Below are 19,656 nucleotides of genomic sequence, written 5' to 3'. Positions count from 1 at the left end.
AATACGATTGTGACCTTTTCGTGACCTTGACCTTGACCTTTGACCCGATTGCTCCCAAAATCTAATCAAATGTGTCCCGTATAATAACCAATCATCCCACCAAATTTCATGCAATTCGGTTGAATACTTTTTGAGTTATGCGAATAACATACACACAGACATACAAATAAATACACAGCGATCAAAACATAACCTTCCGCTTTTGCGAAGGTAATCAGGTCTCATTGAGCGACGTACTGCTTCTGCTTGGCATGTCCGATGACTCCGTCACTGCATTTAGATGAGAGGTTGATACTCTGCTTTAGTTTCTGGTCACCACCAACGGCAGTGAAGCGGCCAGGTTTGTCCTTGATATAAAAATTCCCATTTGAGAAGTTCTCATAGACTGATAGTGCAGTTCGGGGCAGGCGTCGCATGTCTTCCAGGCAGACAGAGCACCAGCGCAGGTAGTTGTTGGAATCAAATGCAGCGAACAGATAGAGAGCACGTTGTACAGCATCAAGATGCTGTTTCATAGCATCATAGCTGACATCCCATATCCCCTCGCGATCAGCTCTCAACAGATCATGCACCACATTCATCCTGCGGAGGAAATGAGTCCAGAATTGGAAGTTCTCATTTACAGCGGAGCGAGTTTTGATGAAGCTATTTAGATCTTCTGTCAACTTGTTGGATGCAGTTGCAAACTCTGCCATGTACTTCTGACTTTCACTGATGTTCTTCTTTGTGACACTTGACTTAAGCTTTGCCAGGATTGCAAGCTCTGGTGCATATGGCTCGACACCTTTTTCAGCGAAGAATTCCTTGGAGAGAAGACGCTTGAATGCTTCAGCAGGAAATTGCATGCCTTCAAGACAGCGGCTGTAATGACCTCCATTGATAACCGAGTTCTGGATGATGGTTGGACCAAAGACACCGGCCTGCAGCCAAGTGATGTCAGCTCCACTTCCACCTCGGGCTTTTCCATTGCACTTTAGGACAATTTTCACCAAATGAAATGTTCCCATAACTGGGACTAGATTGCAAAATTCCTGAGGTCGCATCATTTGAATTTCCTTGACGATGCAGTACACCCCCTCATCGCAATACATCGGGATTTCTCTTTGAACCAGCTGTGAACCAAGTGCCATGAAATTCTTCATTGCCGAATAAACCGTTGTATATTCAGTAACGGGATATGGCAGGACAGGCAAGAATGTGAGTATCTTCACTGGAATATTCTCTTCAGTCCAAACAGAGTTGCTCGCACTCCAAGAAGGCATCGTTTGTGACTGAGGATAGATGGAGACTTCATTTTGGTTGACATCTAGGCGGGTGAGGGACCAGGTGGTATCTTTCAGTTTTGCTGCATCAGCTTTTGCAGATTTGTAGATATGGTCATTTACTTTGTAGGATGCAGGGATGTCTGTACGTCGTGCTGATTTGTGGAAATCTGAGAGTACTTGACATGGTAGAATTTCCTTAAAAGCTTGTGGCCCATGTGTGACTTGTGTGTCAGATATCTTGGGTTTACGAGTTGTTGATGGGGGTTTATCTTGGTAAAGTACAGTCACTGTGTCATGCTCCGAGACATTTGCACCCTCGTGGTCCCAGTTGTCAATGGCACCTGAGGTGAATTGCCCTGGGTCAAAGTGGGTGGGTAATGCGACACGATCTTGGTTGTGCTGTGCTGTGAAATATGCGAGAACATGTTGGTACCTACGCAGCTCCGTGTAGCTGAGTGCAAGTCCTTCGTGGTTTAAGGTTGTGGTCACAATTTTGCCTCCACGTCCAAGACCATGAACAGATTCTGCATTCATGATATGCATGGGCGTTCTCTTTCTCCCACGGTGGTGCACATCGTACATGATTTGGAAGAGGGATTGTAACTTTCTGCAACGTTGTGTGGAGAGGTTGCCATTTGCCTCTGTCATCAATATCACCTTCATCATCTTCATCACCATCTTCTCGTTCAGCAGCAAACTTCTCCTCTGTCATGACTGCTTTTGCTGCTTGTTGGTGGGTTTCAGGATTGAAATTGTACAAAACCCCCAAAAAGCTGAGTACAGGATCTGGGATATTCATATCATTACACGCAAGTTTCAGATCTTGAGCATCACAAAAGCTATCGTCAAGACCAAAATCATAATCATCAAGAGACATCCTAATCACACTGGCACATACTTGCACAGGATCAACAGAGCGAATGCATTCAGCTAACCTATCGGCAGCATTATTTGACACACTGAATACCATCATTGATTTGTGAAAAGCATCAGGATATGTGAAATCAATCTCACTACCAAATTGATTAATCAAGAAAATTTTCACATCTCATTGCGGAAGTTACATTGATCATCAATACTATTCAAGTAGTTTCGGATAGCACTCAGCTCATAGCCCTTGCCATTTTTCAGGCCTGCTCCAACTCTGTCACAACCTGACTCCATGCAAGCTGTTTGGCAGACAATTTCGGAACCATGTCTGTGGAGCGAGACTCATACTTATACATATACTTAATCATGCACTCATTGTGGTAATATAGATCTGCTCCAAACACAGAATGTGGATCTTGAAGGTCACAAGTTCGGTTGTAGACAGCATCTTGAAAGAAGTTAGTTGCAGCAAGAAAAGATGAAGCACGGTTGGATTCACAAATGCGATATTTGGTGTACAGTTGTTTGCATGATTTGTTATCACAGATAATACAGTTCACATCTCGCAATGCTGTTGCTGTTGTATCTGCATTAGGCTGGTGGTGGACAGCCTGGGAACGAGTGCTTCTATCATGTGTTTTGTTCTGCTGGGAAAAAGATGAGTTTTGGCCTTGATCTACATTCTTTTTAGTAATTCTCTCTAGAACAGATTTCATAGTGTACGCTTTATAACATTCATTAGTGACGTGAAAAAAAAGCGATCTCCTTCAACGAGCTTCAGTCTTTTGGAAACACTGTCATTGTGTATGTCACTGGCTTCTCGTATCCTTTTACAGCCATTGCTTGTGCTTACAACTTTATCATCTTTTGCTTTCTAACAGATGATACATTTCGTCACATCAAAAGAAATGTCTTGGGATGACTTTAAGAGTGAAACAGACTCCATCATTGAAAACAGATTTTTGGCATTAAGGCAGTAGATATTCAGTCTATGGCTCCAACAACAACACAACATGCATTTTAAGGCCATTTTCCCTGCTAGAGCGGGGGTTAGCCTTGCGGTCCCCATGACAATCTTCTCCATTTTGCCCCATTTTCAGCATCTCTCCTTGTTAACCCCCTTGCCCCTTATTTCTTCTTCCACCATCTTTAGCCAAGTCTTTCTCGGTCTTCCCCGTCCTCTACTTCCTTCTACATTCATTTCCATCACTCTTCTCAACCAGTCACTTTCATCCTTCCTCAACACATGACCAAACCATCTCAACCTGTTCCTCTTCACAGCATCAATCACAGGCTCTATTCCCATCGTCTTTCGCAATTCATCATTTGTCTTCCTCTCTCTCAACGATACTCCGCACATCCACCGAACCATTCGCATTTCCACCCTTTCCAGCCTTCGTTGCTGCTCTACATTCATGACCCATGTCTCGCTCCCATAAATCATAACACTTCTCACACATGCAGCATACACCTTTCCCTTCAGCTTCAACGACACTCCCCTCATCATCAGCACGCCACTCAGTTCCCGAAACTTCTTCCATGCACATCTCACTCCAGCAACCGTTGCCGAGTCTGATCCACCTTCTCCATTCAGCATGTCTCCGAGGTAGCAAAATGTTTTCACACCTTCCAGCTTCACGCTGTCTCCAAGATCCAACTCAACATTTCCTCCATCTGCAGCTCCCTCTGTGCACACCTTACATTTGAATGTAGCTGCCACACTGGTTAATGACCCTCTCAGACCACGACATTTTTGATGAACCCACTCAGCGCACATTGTACATTGAATGGAGTTCACTCCGACACCCTTCCTGCACACAGCACATGGCCACTTCCCAGTTCTTTGCACCTCACCACATCCTTTACCACTTGCCATCACCTTTGTCTTTCCTATATTCACCTTCAGACCTTTTGTCTCCATACATTCCTTCCACTTGTTCATCTTTTCCTTCAGTCCATCCATACTTTCCACACTCAACACCAGATCATCTGCATACAACAACTCCCACGGCAAACCCTCCTGAACGTTCTGAGCCAGCACCTCCATCACAGCTACAAATAGTAGTGGACTTAGTACCCACCCCTGATGCACTCCCACCTTCACCTCAAACTCACCACTGTTCCCGTCCTTCGCCCTTACAGCTGTGCGTGCTCTTTTATACATTGCCATCACTACTCTGATCAACCATTCCTCCACTTCTAACTTCCTCAATGCCCATGTCAATACTTCGCGTGGAACCCTATCGAATGCTTTCTCCAGATCAACAAACCCAAGAAACAACTTCTTCCTCTTCTCAATGTACTTCTCCTGCAACTGCCCCACAATAAAGAGCGCGTCTGTCGTTCTTCTTCCTGGCTTAAATCCAAACTGCATTTCGTCGATCTTCACCTTCTTCCTTATCCTCCTCTCCAACACCCTTTCCAATACCTTCATTCCATGCTCCAATAACTTTATCGCTCGGTACGAGCCACACTCCAGAGGGTCACCTTTCCCCTTGTATAGAGGGACGAGTGTACTCAGTTCCCAATCCACTGGAATGCGGCCTTCTTTCACCACCAGATTACAGATCTCTGTCATTCTCTTCACACCCCAACTTCCTGCTGCCTTCAACATATCTCCCACAACTCCCGTTGGCCCTCCCGATTTTCTACTCTTCATTGCTTTTATCGCTTTTATCGCTTTATCGATCCCTGGTGTTGGGCTAGCGGCTAGGGTGCCGGCTTAGGATCCAAGGATCCTTGGTTCGAATCCCGGTCGATCGCTGAATTAACGCTAGGGGGGTTGACTCAGCCTGTCATCCTTCCGAGGTCGGCTAATTGAGTACCAGTTCACTGGTAATTCCCTGTTTGTCGTTAAAGGCGGCAAAAAGGGTTGGCGTCAGGAAGGGCATCCGGCCGTAAAACATTGCTTCAAAAAGGGGACCGAAAAAACAACAACAACCACGGTTCCCGAAAAAGGCCAACCCCTGCTTTGCGGGGAAAAATGGCCTCTAAAGGTGGTTTATGTTGCTTTTATCGCTTCCTCAACTTCCTTCTCGGTTATCTTCTCTGCCGGTCCTAAAACTGGGTTACTCTCTATGTTGCTAGTCTATGTTGCCATTCATTCTCTGTATTCAACAGCATTTCCATATATCTTTTCCATCTTCCTTTAATTCCATCTGGGTCCACAACGATTTGTCCCACTTCATCCTTCAAGCAACTCACCCCCATCACATCACACCTCTCTTTCGCTATCTGCTTTGCAATACTGAAAACCGCTCTCTGACACTCTTCCGAATCCAAGCGTTCTCCGAACATTTTCCTACATGCCTCCTGCGCCTTTGCTCCCTCTTTCTTTGCAGCCTTCTTGGCTGCCTTATAACTTTCATGTTCTGCTTTTTCTGCTCCCGTACCCTTCGCCTTCTGCCACTCCTTGAACTTCTTCCTCTTCTCGTCAAATCCTCTTTCCAACTTCATCATCCCACCACCATGTTTCCGAGTGCCTCGGTGGTCCTTTTGTCCATCCACATACCTCACCAACGGCTCCCAACAGACTATCTTTCATTGACATCCAACCACGTTCAAGCTCAACCACATCATCCTCTACCCTACTCAGCCTCTCTTTTAGTGCCTCCCTTACTGTCACCTCTTTCGACCTCCACACCTTCATTCTCGGTTGGTACTTCACCCGCCGACCTCTCCTCACACCTTTCACTCTTATGTCACAGACAACCAAGTGGTGCTGTGAAACAGCCTCCTCCCCCTGGATCACCTTTCTGTCCCGGAGGTGCCTCATATCTCGCCTACGCACCATCAGGTAGTCAACGGTTGTCGTCGACCCACCTGATGTGTATGTAACAAGCTTATTATCCTCTTTCTGGAAATGAGTATTGCAAATCAACAAATCAGCTCCATCAGCAAACTCCAAAATCCTTTCCCCTTCTCCATTTCTCACACCATATCCGTAACCCCCATGAACTCCCTCAAAACCGTCCATACTCCTTCCCACATGTCCATTTAGGTCTCCTCCTACCACAACAACTTCCTCATCTTTCACGTTTTCCATCAGCTTCTCTATCGCACACCAGAACTTGTCCTTCTCTTCATCGCTCCGACCAACCTGCGGAGCATATCCCGAGATGACGTTCATCAAGAGCTTTCCAATCATCATTTTCACCATCATCAACCTGTCACTCACTCTAGTCACACTCACCACACTGTCTGCAAACTCCTCAGAAAACAGGGCACCAACGCCATTCACGCCTTCCGGGCACCCTTGCCACACAAACTTGTATTTCTGTCCCTGCCTACCCTTCACCATTCTCACACCACTTCCCTTCCATCTCGTCTCTTGCACACAACATTTGTCCATTCTTCTGACCAATACTTCCACCACTTCTCCTGATCTCCCTGTCATTGTCCCTACATTCCATGTCCCAAACCTCAGAAACCGATCTCCACTTCGGGCTGTACCCTGCCCATATGTCGTTGTAATTGTCATTGTTCTCTTTTTGAGGCAATGTTTTTTTTAATGGCCGGATGCCCTTCCTGACGCCAACCTCTTAGTCGCCTCTTTCGAGTCTATGGCTCCGCACCCACGAAAGTCTTCACATCCCTGAAAAAGAAATAGCATACTGTTACTCCATCTCATAAGTGCAGTTAACCATGGGGCGGGGAGGGGAGGACCTTGTTTACATGACTCTTTTACAGAGTCACCTTAAATGTTCTTGTATTTTTCTATTTTTGCAGCCATTTTGATGGGTATCATGCAATTATGCTAATTAGTACGCCTCCAAAAATTACAATAATGGTGCCAATCAATTCCTTGGGGTCAAAAAACTATATATAGACCCAGAGATCAACTTTCTATGGCATTTCCCTTCGGAGATATGGTCATTTGACGAAATGCCTTAGAAGCGGCTATTTAGGGGTAGGGTTGACATTGGGTTACAGTGGGCCCCATGGGCATCATACAGGGCCCTGATGTATCAATATGAAAATTGGATTGCTCAGAGCACGTAATGAGGAAACCTTTGGCCATATTTGATAGCTCTACTTAGAATATTGGGTGAATGAGAAACCATCAAACTTTGGGCTACTTTTAAACTGAAAGCGATTTTTGGCTAAATTTTAGTAAAATATGGCCATTTTGTACCGCAAACCAAGGTGTAGGGCAATGAATCATGCTAAAAAGTTGTTAGCAATACCCAAGCAATAGAAATAAATCAAAATGAATAAGTTATGGATGCTTAATAATGATTTATTCCATGAAACTCCATTACCATCATTTCAGCCCCTTGGCGCCCAAACAGAAATCCTAGATAGGCTCTGCAGAAAAAACGTACTTGACCTGTAGGTGTTACCCAAACTTTTTCTAAATGTCTTGGCATATAGAATAAGAACATTGAAGGTTATGCTCTAAAACAGTCATGTACACAAACTCCCCCCATCTCCTATACTATCATGCAATGCTGCAATACCACCAGCACAACTCATGCGATGCTGCAATACCACTAGCACAACTCATGCAATGCTGCGATACCACTAGCACAACTCATGCAATGCTGCAATACCACGAGCACAACTCATGCGATGCTGCAATACCACGAGCACAACTCATGCGATGCTGCAATACCACTAGCACAACTCCTGCAGTGCTGCGATACCACTAGCACAACTCATGCAATGCTGCAATACCACTAGCACAACTCGTGCAATGCTGTGATACCACTAGCACAACTCATGCGTTGCTGCAATACCACTAGCACAACTCATGCAATGCTGCAATACCACTAGCACAACTCATGCGATGCTGCAATACCACTAGCACAACTCATGCGATGCTGCAATACCAATAGCACAACTCATGCGATGCTGCGATACCACCAGCACAACTCATGTGATGCTGCAATACCACTAGCACAACTCATGCGATGCTGCAATACCACTAGCACAACTCATGCAATGCTGTGATATCACTAGCACAACTCATGCGTTGCTGCAATACCACGAGCACAACTCATGCGATGCTGCAATACCACTAGCACAACTCATGCGATGCTGCAATACCACTGGCACAACTCATGCAATGCTGCAATACAACTAGCACAACTCATGCGATGCTGCGATACCACCAGCACAACTCATGCAATGCTGCAATACCACTAGCACAACTCATGCAATGCTGCAATACCACTAGCCCAACTCATGCGATGCTGCAATACCACTGGCACAACTCATGCAATGCTGCAATACCACTAGCACAACTCATGCGATGCTGCGATACCACCAGCACAACTCATGCAATGCTGCAATACCACGAGCACAACTCATGCGATGCTGCAATACCCCTAGCACAACTCATGCAATGCTGCGATACCACTAGCACAACTCATGCAATGCTGCGATACCACTAGCACACGCTTCAAAAATGTCCAGTACGTTGGCACTTGTAATAATAAAGGAATTTTTGAAGTCTAAACAATTGATCAAATTTTCACAGGAAAGTTTGTGGAACTGTCATCGACCCAAGCATTGTAAACCGAGTTCTGGAAAATTGCACTATGGATTGTATGAGGTCATTTATGACCTCATACTTGTAGTTGTCAGAGTGGATAGGGCTAGCTACAGCTACACTGTAGGTCTAACTGTTGCAGCCTGGTCTTTCATCGTCATAACCATGTGTGTCATTTTCTTGGAAGTTGGACTCTTGACTTGACATTTGATTTATGGCGTTGATTTCTTGATTTCTGCATGAGTTATTACCGATGCGTGTTACTGTAGCACACCTTCATATTCACATCATGGTGTGTGTAAATCTATCAAAAACCATGTAGACCCCTATAGACCTCTAAACTGGTCTTCCTAATGATATTGACTGCTCCTGAAGATACCGTAACACACACTTAGTCTCGTCTACGCGTTTTCGTACATGCACAATGAACCACACGCAAATCCAACTAAAGCTAGAACTGCACCTACATGTAAAAGCTACATCTTGAATCCTTTAAAATCAAACTTACATGCAGTACCTCTCTTTGTTCTTTGGAAACCTGAAGAACGACAGGTCAGGCCGTTTGGACTGTCAATTTGCACAATTTGTCGCAGAACAGTGAGCTCTAGATTGGGAATTCGTCGCCATGTTGACTGAAAAGCACAGAGTCCGTCACGGTAATTTGCTTACTAAAATGGCGGCCGGGCGCTCCCTTTGGCTACTACGCTAAATTGGTTGACTAAGTTGTCTTGCTCCACCATCTTTGCTTCACCTGTTCAAACGATCTTGTCCAGCTGGGCGCACAGGTGAAGTCCGACCGTGCCAGTCGCGTTTCAGGTTCTCTCGGTGAGCTTGGTCTCACATAAGCACCCATGGGTCCCCCTTGTCCACAGACCGAGGTGAGTGATGATGAATTTACAAAGTGCATGCTGTTAAAGAACCGAAAGCATATACCGGTAAAAGGAAAGATAGGTGAGGAGGAACGAATGCAGAATAAGGTGTGAGGAGGTTAACCAGGCCGTGTTCTCTGTATCGAAATGTTTTATCCCATGTTATCTAACGATGTTATCTTGATTGTTTTGCTTAGGTCTTTATCCAAACTTGCATTCTGGACCTCAGCCGCATGTTCAACTACAGCACTCAACCTTGCCTTCTCATTTTCAACAGGTATTTACAGGTAAGCATTACTCTCATTTTCCCAATCATATATTCTGTGCCTTGGTCGAGCGTTTTCTCCTTTATTCACTTTAACAGCTCTAAGGTACATAACTTCAAATGCAAATATTCTGGACTGTCCTCTGTCCGTAGGGTTGTCACAGCTGACACCACAGTTTTCTTTTGCTGCAGAGCCGCCATGTTTATAGAAAAGCCAGTGCGTCTTCTTCACTGCTCATTTTTTGTCCCCCGTCGCACCGCGGAGCGAAAGGGGGACTATGGTTTTCCCCTCCGTCCGTGTGTCAGTCCGTCCGTCCGTGCGTGCGTGCGTGCATGCGTAAGCGAAGGACCGCATTCGAATTTGGTGTGTGGGTGCAACCCACGTCAAAATCCAAGATGGCCGCCACCATGTATGTCTGATGCCATGTATGTCTGAACCTTGTGAGCTGAATATCTTGAAAAATAAGCGAAGTACCAACTTCTAATCTGGTGTGTGGGTGTATCTAGGCACAAGGACGAACCCTATTGAAAATTGTCGCCAGGTCAAAATCCAAAATGGCCGCCTTGTGTCTTCCACTTTGTCAACTCACATCACTTCACCGACGGGGGACCTAGGCGTAACGCTTGTTTTCATTTGAAACCCCCAACACAAGATGCACACCTGTTTAACTCTTGCTCTGTAGCTGGTTGGACAAATCCATCAGATCAGGTTCCTAAATATCGCTGATGCTGTGAACCGGGGTTCCCTCACGATTGCAAAGTTTGCGATGCTAATTATGCTCGAGCTCCAACTCAATGCTGCCACAACACGGCACCAACTCCCTTCAATTCGAGCTCAAACCTCCAACACAGTCATGCTGTGGAAGGACCTATTAAGCTGCTCTATACACCTGTGGTGTGCGTTAAAATATGGCAATTCTTCTGGATTCTTTGCAGTTAAATGCTGTTTGAACGTTTCCATGGTGGAATAACGATAACATAAAAGGTTTACTGTTTACAACACGTGTTACCTCTTAAAATAACGGGTTTTTTTGTCTACAAAGTCTAGGCTCGTGTAAGAGCAACACATAAAACACAAAGACATAAACAGAAAACACACAAAACATACAATAAATGGAGTGGGAGACAAGAGGAGGGGGAGAGCGAGGGAAGCACATCAACATTAGAGAACAAGGACATCTGAATCATGAGATCTGTGGAATGGAGAGTGCAAGGATCTGTTTTTGCACCTTTTTTGTGTGAAGAGGTAATGTTGTCTGATTTCCAAGCAGATGGCAGATGACCTTGAGCAAAAGAGAGGGTGAAGAGAACAGAGAGAGGGTGAGATAGAGCGGAAGAGCAGGAATTTAGGACCCGTTTTGTTGATGCCGTCAGGTCCAGTTGCAGAATCAGTCGAGGGTTGACAGAAACTTCACCTTGTCAGGAGAGAAGCACACAGACTCCAGGAGCAGCTGGGTACGGTGGGTACAGAGAGGGATGCGTTTGGGACACACGATTTTGAGGCAAGCACAGAGTTGAGGAATTCAGCTTTTTCACGTGCGGAGTCAGCTGTGTAGCTGTTTGAGGTAATGGAGGGGGAACAAACACCAGAAACAGATTTGACCAGATGCCACCAGGATTTGGAAGAGGGAGACATGTTTGAGAGTTCAGTGTTGAGTGTGGAGAGATATTGTTTACTGGCTCTTCTGAGGATAGACACACACTTGTTCCGAGCTTTGTGGAAGGAAATGAGATTGCCTTCAGTTTGAGTTGCCTTCCAGGAGGCGAAGGCAAGTTGTTTCAGGACAATTGTGGACATACGACTAAAGAGAGAACCAGGTCGGCCTCAAAATATCCGGTTGAAAAGTCCAACGAATACTCACAAATTTGCACGAATTTTAAAACAAAACCGAACTAGAAGCACACAGTAAACAGACATAACAAAATAAACATAAGAAAATCAATTTAAAAAACGACCGGGACAAAATGGAGGAGTCGAGAATTGAGGAAAATAATGGAGGAATCGAGAATTGAGGAAAATAATGGAGGAGTTCGAGAATTGAGGAAAATAATGGAGGAGTCGAGAATTGAGGAAAATAATGGAGGAGTCGAGAATTGAGGAAAATAATGGAGGAGTCGAGAATTGAGGGAAATAATGGAGGAGTCGAGAATTGAGGGAAATATTGGAGGAGTCGAGAATTGAGGGAAATAATGGAGGAGTCGAGAATTGAGGGAAATAATGGAGGAGTCGAGAATTGAGGGAAATAATGGAGGAGTCGAGAATTGAGGGAAATAATGGAGGAGTCGAGAATTGAGGAAAATAATGGAGGAGTCGAGAATTGAGGAAAATAATGGAGGAGTCGAGAATTGAGGAAAATAATGGAGGAGTCGAGAATTGAGGAAAATAATGGAGGCGTCGAGAATTGAGGAAAATAATGGAGGAGTCGAGAATTGGCACGATGGAGGAAGCGGAACCGGAAATTTTGGAACTGGAGCTTAAAAACGAAAACTGCACTCGGTGGAGCGCATACGTCCGCCAGATTAAACAGTTTACATTTTTCAGATTGAGATCGAGATGAGATTTGGAATCTACAACTTTTTGAGATTTCCTGTTCACAGGCAGGCAGACAAACAGACAGGCAGACAAACAGGCAGGCAGACAAACAGACAGGGGTGAAAACATAACATCCGCCCACCTTCGGTGGTGGACGTTAATAAAAAAATATATACAAAGCTGGAACGGTACTCGGTAGAGAATATTCCTCCGCCAAGTTGAACAGGTTACATTTTGTATCCCACCGATATATCGGATCTGGATTCGGACCTGGACCAAAATCTAATCGGCTTGCTCTTGTCTCTTACCCAACTCATCCAACAAGTTCTGTCATAACCCATCCACAACTTTTTGAATTATCATGTTATTTATTGTTTTTGGCCCTATCACTCAATGGTGAAGAATCACCGAGGAATTTTATAAACTCTCATATCTGGATCGGGTTTTGAATCTTTGTCAAAATTGAATCAGTTCTTCATCATCATACACCCAACCTGTGCACCAAGGTTCATCCAAATTCATCCACAACTTTTTGAGATGTCGTGCCATACAGTAGAAAGTTGATTGTTGTTTTGCCTTTTCTCTCAATCGTGACAAATCACTTTACAAATTAATCAGTTCCACGTCCGTATGCGGATCTTCAGCAAAATCGAATAATTGAGTCTGTCACATGCCCAACCTCTCCACCAAATTTCGACCTTTGGTGGCGGAGGTAAAAATGGACGATTTTAGGCGACTTTGACCTCAAAAGCAATAGTCTTCAGTGACCCAATATGCAAACCCTGCTCAAATTTCAAGTCAATCAGTTAAATCAGCATGGTGAATCCATTGCTTCACTGCAAAACTGGCAGCAAGTTCTCTTCTCTCTGTCCCTGTTCCTGTTCTCTTCTTCTCTTCTTCTTGGTCCTGTTCTCTTCTTCTGTTGTTTTTGTTCCTGTTTCTGTTCACTTCTTGTTCTCTTCTGTTGTTCTTGTTCCTGTTCCTGTTCTATTCTGTTGTTCTTGGCCTGTTCCTGTCCTCTTCTTCTTGTTGTTCTCTCCTGTTGTTGTGTGTGTGTGTGCTTCCCTTTCTCCACCTCTTGTCTCTCGGTCCCTTCATTGCATGTTTTATTTGTGTCTGTGCATGTTTTCATGTTCAATGTGTTAGCTCTTACACGAGCCTCGATTCTGTACACAAAAAAAAGAAATTGGGGCTTACATTTCCAATGTAAATGAGTAACTGTGTGGGGCCACCTCGTAGTGGTGGCAGAAGGTATTACATTTTCCTTTTCTACCTTGGCAACACTGTGGCTAAAGCACTCTTCGCACAGGCAAATTTGTCCTCCTTCCCAAATCTCCTCCTTCCCCCCCACCTGCCACACAGTCACACGCACAGTCACACGCACAGTCACACGCACAGTCACACGCACAGTCACACGCACAGTCACACGCACAGTCACACGCACAGTCACACGCACAGTCACACGCACAGTCACACGCACAGTCACACGCACAGTCACACGCACAGTCACACACACAGTCACACACACATTCACAAACACACACTCACACATACACACTTACACACTTACATACAAACATACACACTTGTGTACACGCATGTACACGCATGTACACACACATACACACATTCACACACATACAAACACAAACATACACACATTCACACACACACACATTCACATGCATACACATTCACATCCACACACACCCATATATTCACACACCCATACATTCACACACCCATACATTCACACACACACACACACACACACACACACACACACACACACACACACACACACACACGCATGCGCAAACACATATTCACATACACACATGCATGCATGCGCAAACACACATTCACATACAAACATGCACGCACACACCCACACAGTCACACACACAGTCACACACACAGTCACACACACAGTCACACACACAGTCACACACACAGTCACACACACAGTCACACACACAGTCACACACACAGTCACACACACAGTCACACACAGTCTCACACACACCGTCTCACACACGCCGTCTCACACACACCGTCGCACACACCGTCTCACACACACCGTCTCACACACACCGTCTCACACACACCGTCTCACACACACCGTCTCACACACACCGTCTCACACACAGTCACACACACACAGTCTCACACGCACAGTCTCACACGCACAGTCTCACACGCACAGTCTCACACGCACAGTCTCACACGCACAGTCTCACACGCACAGTCTCACACGCACAGTCTCACACGCACAGTCTCACACGCACAGTCTCACACGCACAGTCTCACACGCACAGTCTCACACGCACAGTCTCACACGCACAGTCTCACACGCACAGTCTCACACGCACAGTCACACGCACAGTCACACGCACAGTCACACGCACAGTCACACGCACAGTCACACGCACAGTCACACGCACAGTCACATGCACAGTCTCACACACAGTCACACACACAGTCACACACACAGTCACACACACAGTCACACACACAGTCACACACACATTGACAAACACATACACACATACACACATACACACATTCACACATACACACTTACACACTTACATAATAATAATAATTCATTTATTTTGTATAGCGCTTTTCATGAAGCCCAAAGGCGCTTTGACAGAGTGCAAAACATAATGCATAACAAAACATGGAAACAACAATTGCAAAAAGACAAAAATCAATAGGGAAATATTTAAAGCAAAAGGAGGGAGAAGGAGAAGTGATAGTCAGGGGTTAAATGCTGTGGGTTGAATGTTGAATGCAGTGCTGAACAGGTGGGTCTTGAGTGATGTTTTGAATGTGGTGAGTGAGGAGGAGTCTCTGATGGTGTGAGGTAGTGAGTTCCAGAGGGTGGGAGCAGCGATGGAGAAGGCCCTGTCCCCCCAGGATCTGAATTTGGTCCGGATGGGGGGGGGGGGGGGGTCAGGAGGTTGGTACCAGCAGAGCGGAGGTTGCGGGTGGGAGTGTGTCTGGAGAGGAGGTCAGCCAGGTAGGATGGGGCCAGGTTATGGAGGGCTTTGTAGGTCAAGAGGAGGATTTTGTACTGGATTCTCTGGGAGATGGGGAGCCAGTGAAGCTTGTAAAGGACGGGGGTGATGTGGTCACGGGTCCGGGAATGGGTGAGTAGACGGGCAGCGGAGTTCTGAATGTATTGGAGTTTATTGGTGATTGTTGAGGGTGAACCATAGAGGAGGCTATTGCAGTAGTCCAGACAGGAGGTGATGAAGGCGTGGATGAGGGTTTCTGCAGCCGTGGAGGAGAGGGATGAGCGGAGACGGGCGATGTTTTTCAGGTGAAAGAAGGCTGTCTTTGTGATCTGTTTAGTGTATTTGTCGAAGGAGAGGGTTTGGTCAAAGATGACGCCAAGATTCCGGATTAGAGGGGAGGTGGATATTGGGATACCGTCGATGTTGAGGGCAAAGTTATGGGTGGATTTTGTGAGCGTTTTTGGGCCAATGATGATTATTTCAGATTTATCACAGTTAAGTTTGAGGAAGTTGATTTGAAGCCAGGATTTTATTTCAGAGATGCAGTTTGTCAGGATAGAGTGGGTGTCGGTGGAGACGGACTTGGTGGAGATGAAAAGCTGGATGTCATCGGCGAAGCAGTGGAATTGGAGACCATGACGGCAGATTAAGTGACCGAGGGGGGACAGGTAAAGGATGAAGAGGAGGGGGCCAAGAACTGAACCTTGGGGGACACCTTGGGGGAGGGGAGCAGTGGGGGATTTGCAGTTATTGATGGAGATGAACTGGCGTCTGTCAGAGAGGTATGATTTAATCCAAGAGAGGGCAGTGACGGTAACGTTAAAGGTGGATTCAAGTCGGGTGAGGAGGATGGTGTGATCGATGGTGTCAAAGGCAGCGCTGAGGTCGAGGAGGACGAGAATGTTGAGGTTGCCAGCGTCAGAGGAGAGGAGAAGATCGTTGGTGATTTTGAGGAGAGCAGTTTCAGTACTGTGGTTGGAGCGGAATCTGGATTGGAATGTTTCATACAGGTTATTGGCAGAGAGGTGATGTTTGAGTTGAGTGGCTACAGCGCGTTCCAAAACTTTCGACAGAAAGGGTAGGTTGGAGATGGGTCTGAAGTTGTTTAGGGTGTCAGGGTTTAGACCAGGTTTTTTTAGAATGGGGGTAACAGCAGCAATTTTGAGGGATGGTGGGACGATGCCTGTAGACAGGGAGGAGTTTATTGTTGCAATGATAAGTGGAGAGAGAGCAGGGAGGGAGGCCTTGACAAAGCTGGAGGGGATGGGGTCAAGAGTGCAGGTGGCAGTTTTCATTCCTATGAGGAGTTCAGAGAGGTCAGTAGGGGAGACCGGGGAGAATTGAGACAGGGGAAGGCAGGATAAGGGGGGGCAGGTGGTTGGAGGGGGAGCGGGTGCGGCGGTGGTCAAGCTGTTGTGGATGTTGTCAATTTTGCATTGGAAGAAAGAAAGGAAGGAGATGCAGTTGTCTACTGTGAATGACTGGGTGGTGGTGTCCAGGGGGCTAAGGAGTTTGTTTATTGTCGAGAAGAGTGCTTTTGGGTTTCCGGAGCCAGAGTGGATAATTTGAGAGTAGTAGGCGGAGCGGGCGTGGGAGAGGGCATCTTTGTAGTGTTGTAGGTGGTCCTTGTACATACACACTTACATACAAACATACACACTTGTGTACACGCATGTACACACACATTCACACACATACACACATTCACACACATACACACATTCACACACATACACACATTCACACACATACACACATTCACACACATACAAACACAAACATACACACATTCACACACACACATTCACATGCATACACATTCACATCCACACACCCATATATTCACACACCCATACATTCACACACCCATACATTCACACACCTATACATTCACACACCCATACATTCACACACCTATACATTCACACACCCATACATTCACACACACACACACACACACACACACACACACACACACACACACACACACACACGCATGCGCAAACACATATTCACATACACACATGCATGCATGCGCAAACACACATTCACATACAAACATGCACGCGCAAAAACACACACACCCACACAGTCGCGCACACACACAGTCACACACAGTCACACACACAGTCACACACACAGTCACACACACAGTCACACACACAGTCTCACACACAGTCACACACACAGTCACACACACACAGTCTCACACGCACAGTCTCACACGCACAGTCTCACACGCACAGTCTCACACGCACAGTCTCACACGCACAGTCTCACACGCACAGTCTCACACGCACAGTCTCACACGCACAGTCTCACACGCACAGTCTCACACGCACAGTCTCACACGCACAGTCTCACACGCACAGTCTCACACGCACAGTCTCACACGCACAGTCTCACACGCACAGTCTCACACGCACAGTCTCACACGCACAGTCTCACACGCACAGTCTCACACGCACAGTCTCACACGCACAGTCTCACACGCACAGTCTCACACGCACAGTCTCACACGCACAGTCTCACACGCACAGTCTCACACGCACAGTCTCACACGCACAGTCTCACACGCACAGTCTCACACGCACAGTCTCACACGCACAGTCTCACACGCACAGTCTCACACGCACAGTCTCACACGCACAGTCTCACACGCACAGTCTCACACGCACAGTCTCACACGCACAGTCTCACACGCACAGTCTCACGCACAGTCTCACACGCACAGTCTCACACGCACAGTCTCACACGCACAGTCTCACACGCACAGTCTCACACGCACAGTCACACGCACAGTCACACACACAGTCACACACACATACACGCATACACATATACACACATACTCACACACATACACACATACTCACACACATACTCACACACATACACACACACATACACACATACTCACACACATACACACACACATACACACTTACATACACACTTACACTGTTAAGGATTCGTCACTTCCGTCTTTGTGGTTTTCATCCACTGGAAGTATTTTTAGTTCCATGTACTATTATTGTTATAGTTTGAGTGAAATGGAGATAACTGTCTTCAAAAGTAAAAATTAGTGTTTTAAAAGAAAAATGAAATGGATCGGGAGAAACCGGAAGAGGAGGAAGAAGAAGCGGATCAAGTGAGATCGGTAAAGAAAGGCCGATCTGCTTTGAGGTGTCGAGCGAACGTTGGTCATGAGTGAATATTGGTTTCCCCAGGAAAGGGGTGCCTCTGACAGTGTAGTTATCGCTGTGGCAGATAAACCTGCGTGACGGGTTTTGCGGTTGTTTCTGAAAGTGAATCATCGCGGGAGTGCCGGTACGCCTCCATTACGGGCCCGTCCGCCATTTCACCTCACTCCAGCCATTTCACCACACTCCAGCCGTTAACCTGGTTCACGTGTGTGTCGTGGATTTCGTTTGGGAATTCGTGGTTTCCCGCATGGGGAGCCGCTGCTTGTTCATATCAGCATCATTATCTGGTGAACCGAAGGTGTGAATTCCCAGTCGCCATTTGGGTGAACTTTTGCCTGACCGACGTCGGCCCGACACCCACCCAGCGGCTCTTCCGCAGCGTCGACTGTCAGCCGTCCTGGGTTCTGGTCTCAATACGATCTTTTTCTTGTGATCACCGGAGCGTGGATCGACTTTGGGCCTGGTGCCGTGACAGTGACTTTGGGGGTGTTACATTTCGCTCACGTGGAGTACTGCGAGTTATCGAGTTAAGATACTGGTGGTGCCATCATAGGAATTATATGGTATCTTATTGTGCAATTGAAGTTATATTGTACTTGTGCAAGTTGTTATTATTGTGCGATATTAATACAATACTTGGTTTTTTGTATCGATTGATTGGTGTGGTTTCACCATTGGTCATTGGCACACATAATAGCACATCTTTCTGCCATGACTCCTTTCGGGGCTCGGAGGTACACCGTGAACGGGGTTTGGGGAGAAGCACATAACAGTACACTCACACACACATTCACATGCATACACATTCACATCCACACACACCCATACTTTCACACACCCATACTTTCACACACCCATACATTCACACACACACATACACACACACACACACACACACACACACACACACACACACACACACACACACACACACACACACACACACACACACACACAAATACATATTCACATACACACATGCATGCATGCGCAAACAAACATACACACACTCACACACACGCACGCTTGCACACACACCCTCGCACACACACCCTCGCGCACACACACTCGTGCACACACACTCGCGAACCCACACTCGCGAACCCACACCCGAACACACACTCGAACACAC

At 46.2% G+C, this 19,656-nt stretch overlaps 1 protein-coding gene across 7 annotated transcripts in view; it reads left to right on the top strand.

Moving 5' to 3' along the window:
- The window catches only part of UBN1 (ubinuclein 1), a 393,312-nt gene that overhangs the window by 347,544 nt on the left and 26,112 nt on the right, over window positions 1–19,656 (top strand). For 3 of the 7 annotated variants that reach the window (XM_078777497.1, XM_078777498.1, XM_078777493.1), the window contains 2 exons: window positions 2,731–2,793; window positions 9,695–9,774. In XM_078777497.1, the coding sequence (XP_078633623.1) occupies window positions 2,731–2,793; window positions 9,695–9,774 (143 nt within the window). Of the gene's footprint in view, window positions 1–2,730; window positions 2,794–9,694; window positions 9,785–19,656 lie in introns of all 7 variants that reach the window. The other 4 variants (XR_013623390.1, XM_078777496.1, XM_078777494.1 and 1 more) reach the window with 3 other exon arrangements.

The sequence above is a fragment of the Myxine glutinosa genome, chromosome 5 (genome assembly GCF_964187855.1).
Source record: "Myxine glutinosa chromosome 5, kmMyxGlut1.1, whole genome shotgun sequence".
NCBI classification, from domain to species: Eukaryota; Metazoa; Chordata; class Myxini; order Myxiniformes; family Myxinidae; genus Myxine; species Myxine glutinosa.
Note: the sequence above shows the minus strand (reverse complement) of the source record. Positions and strands in the feature narration are given on the sequence as shown.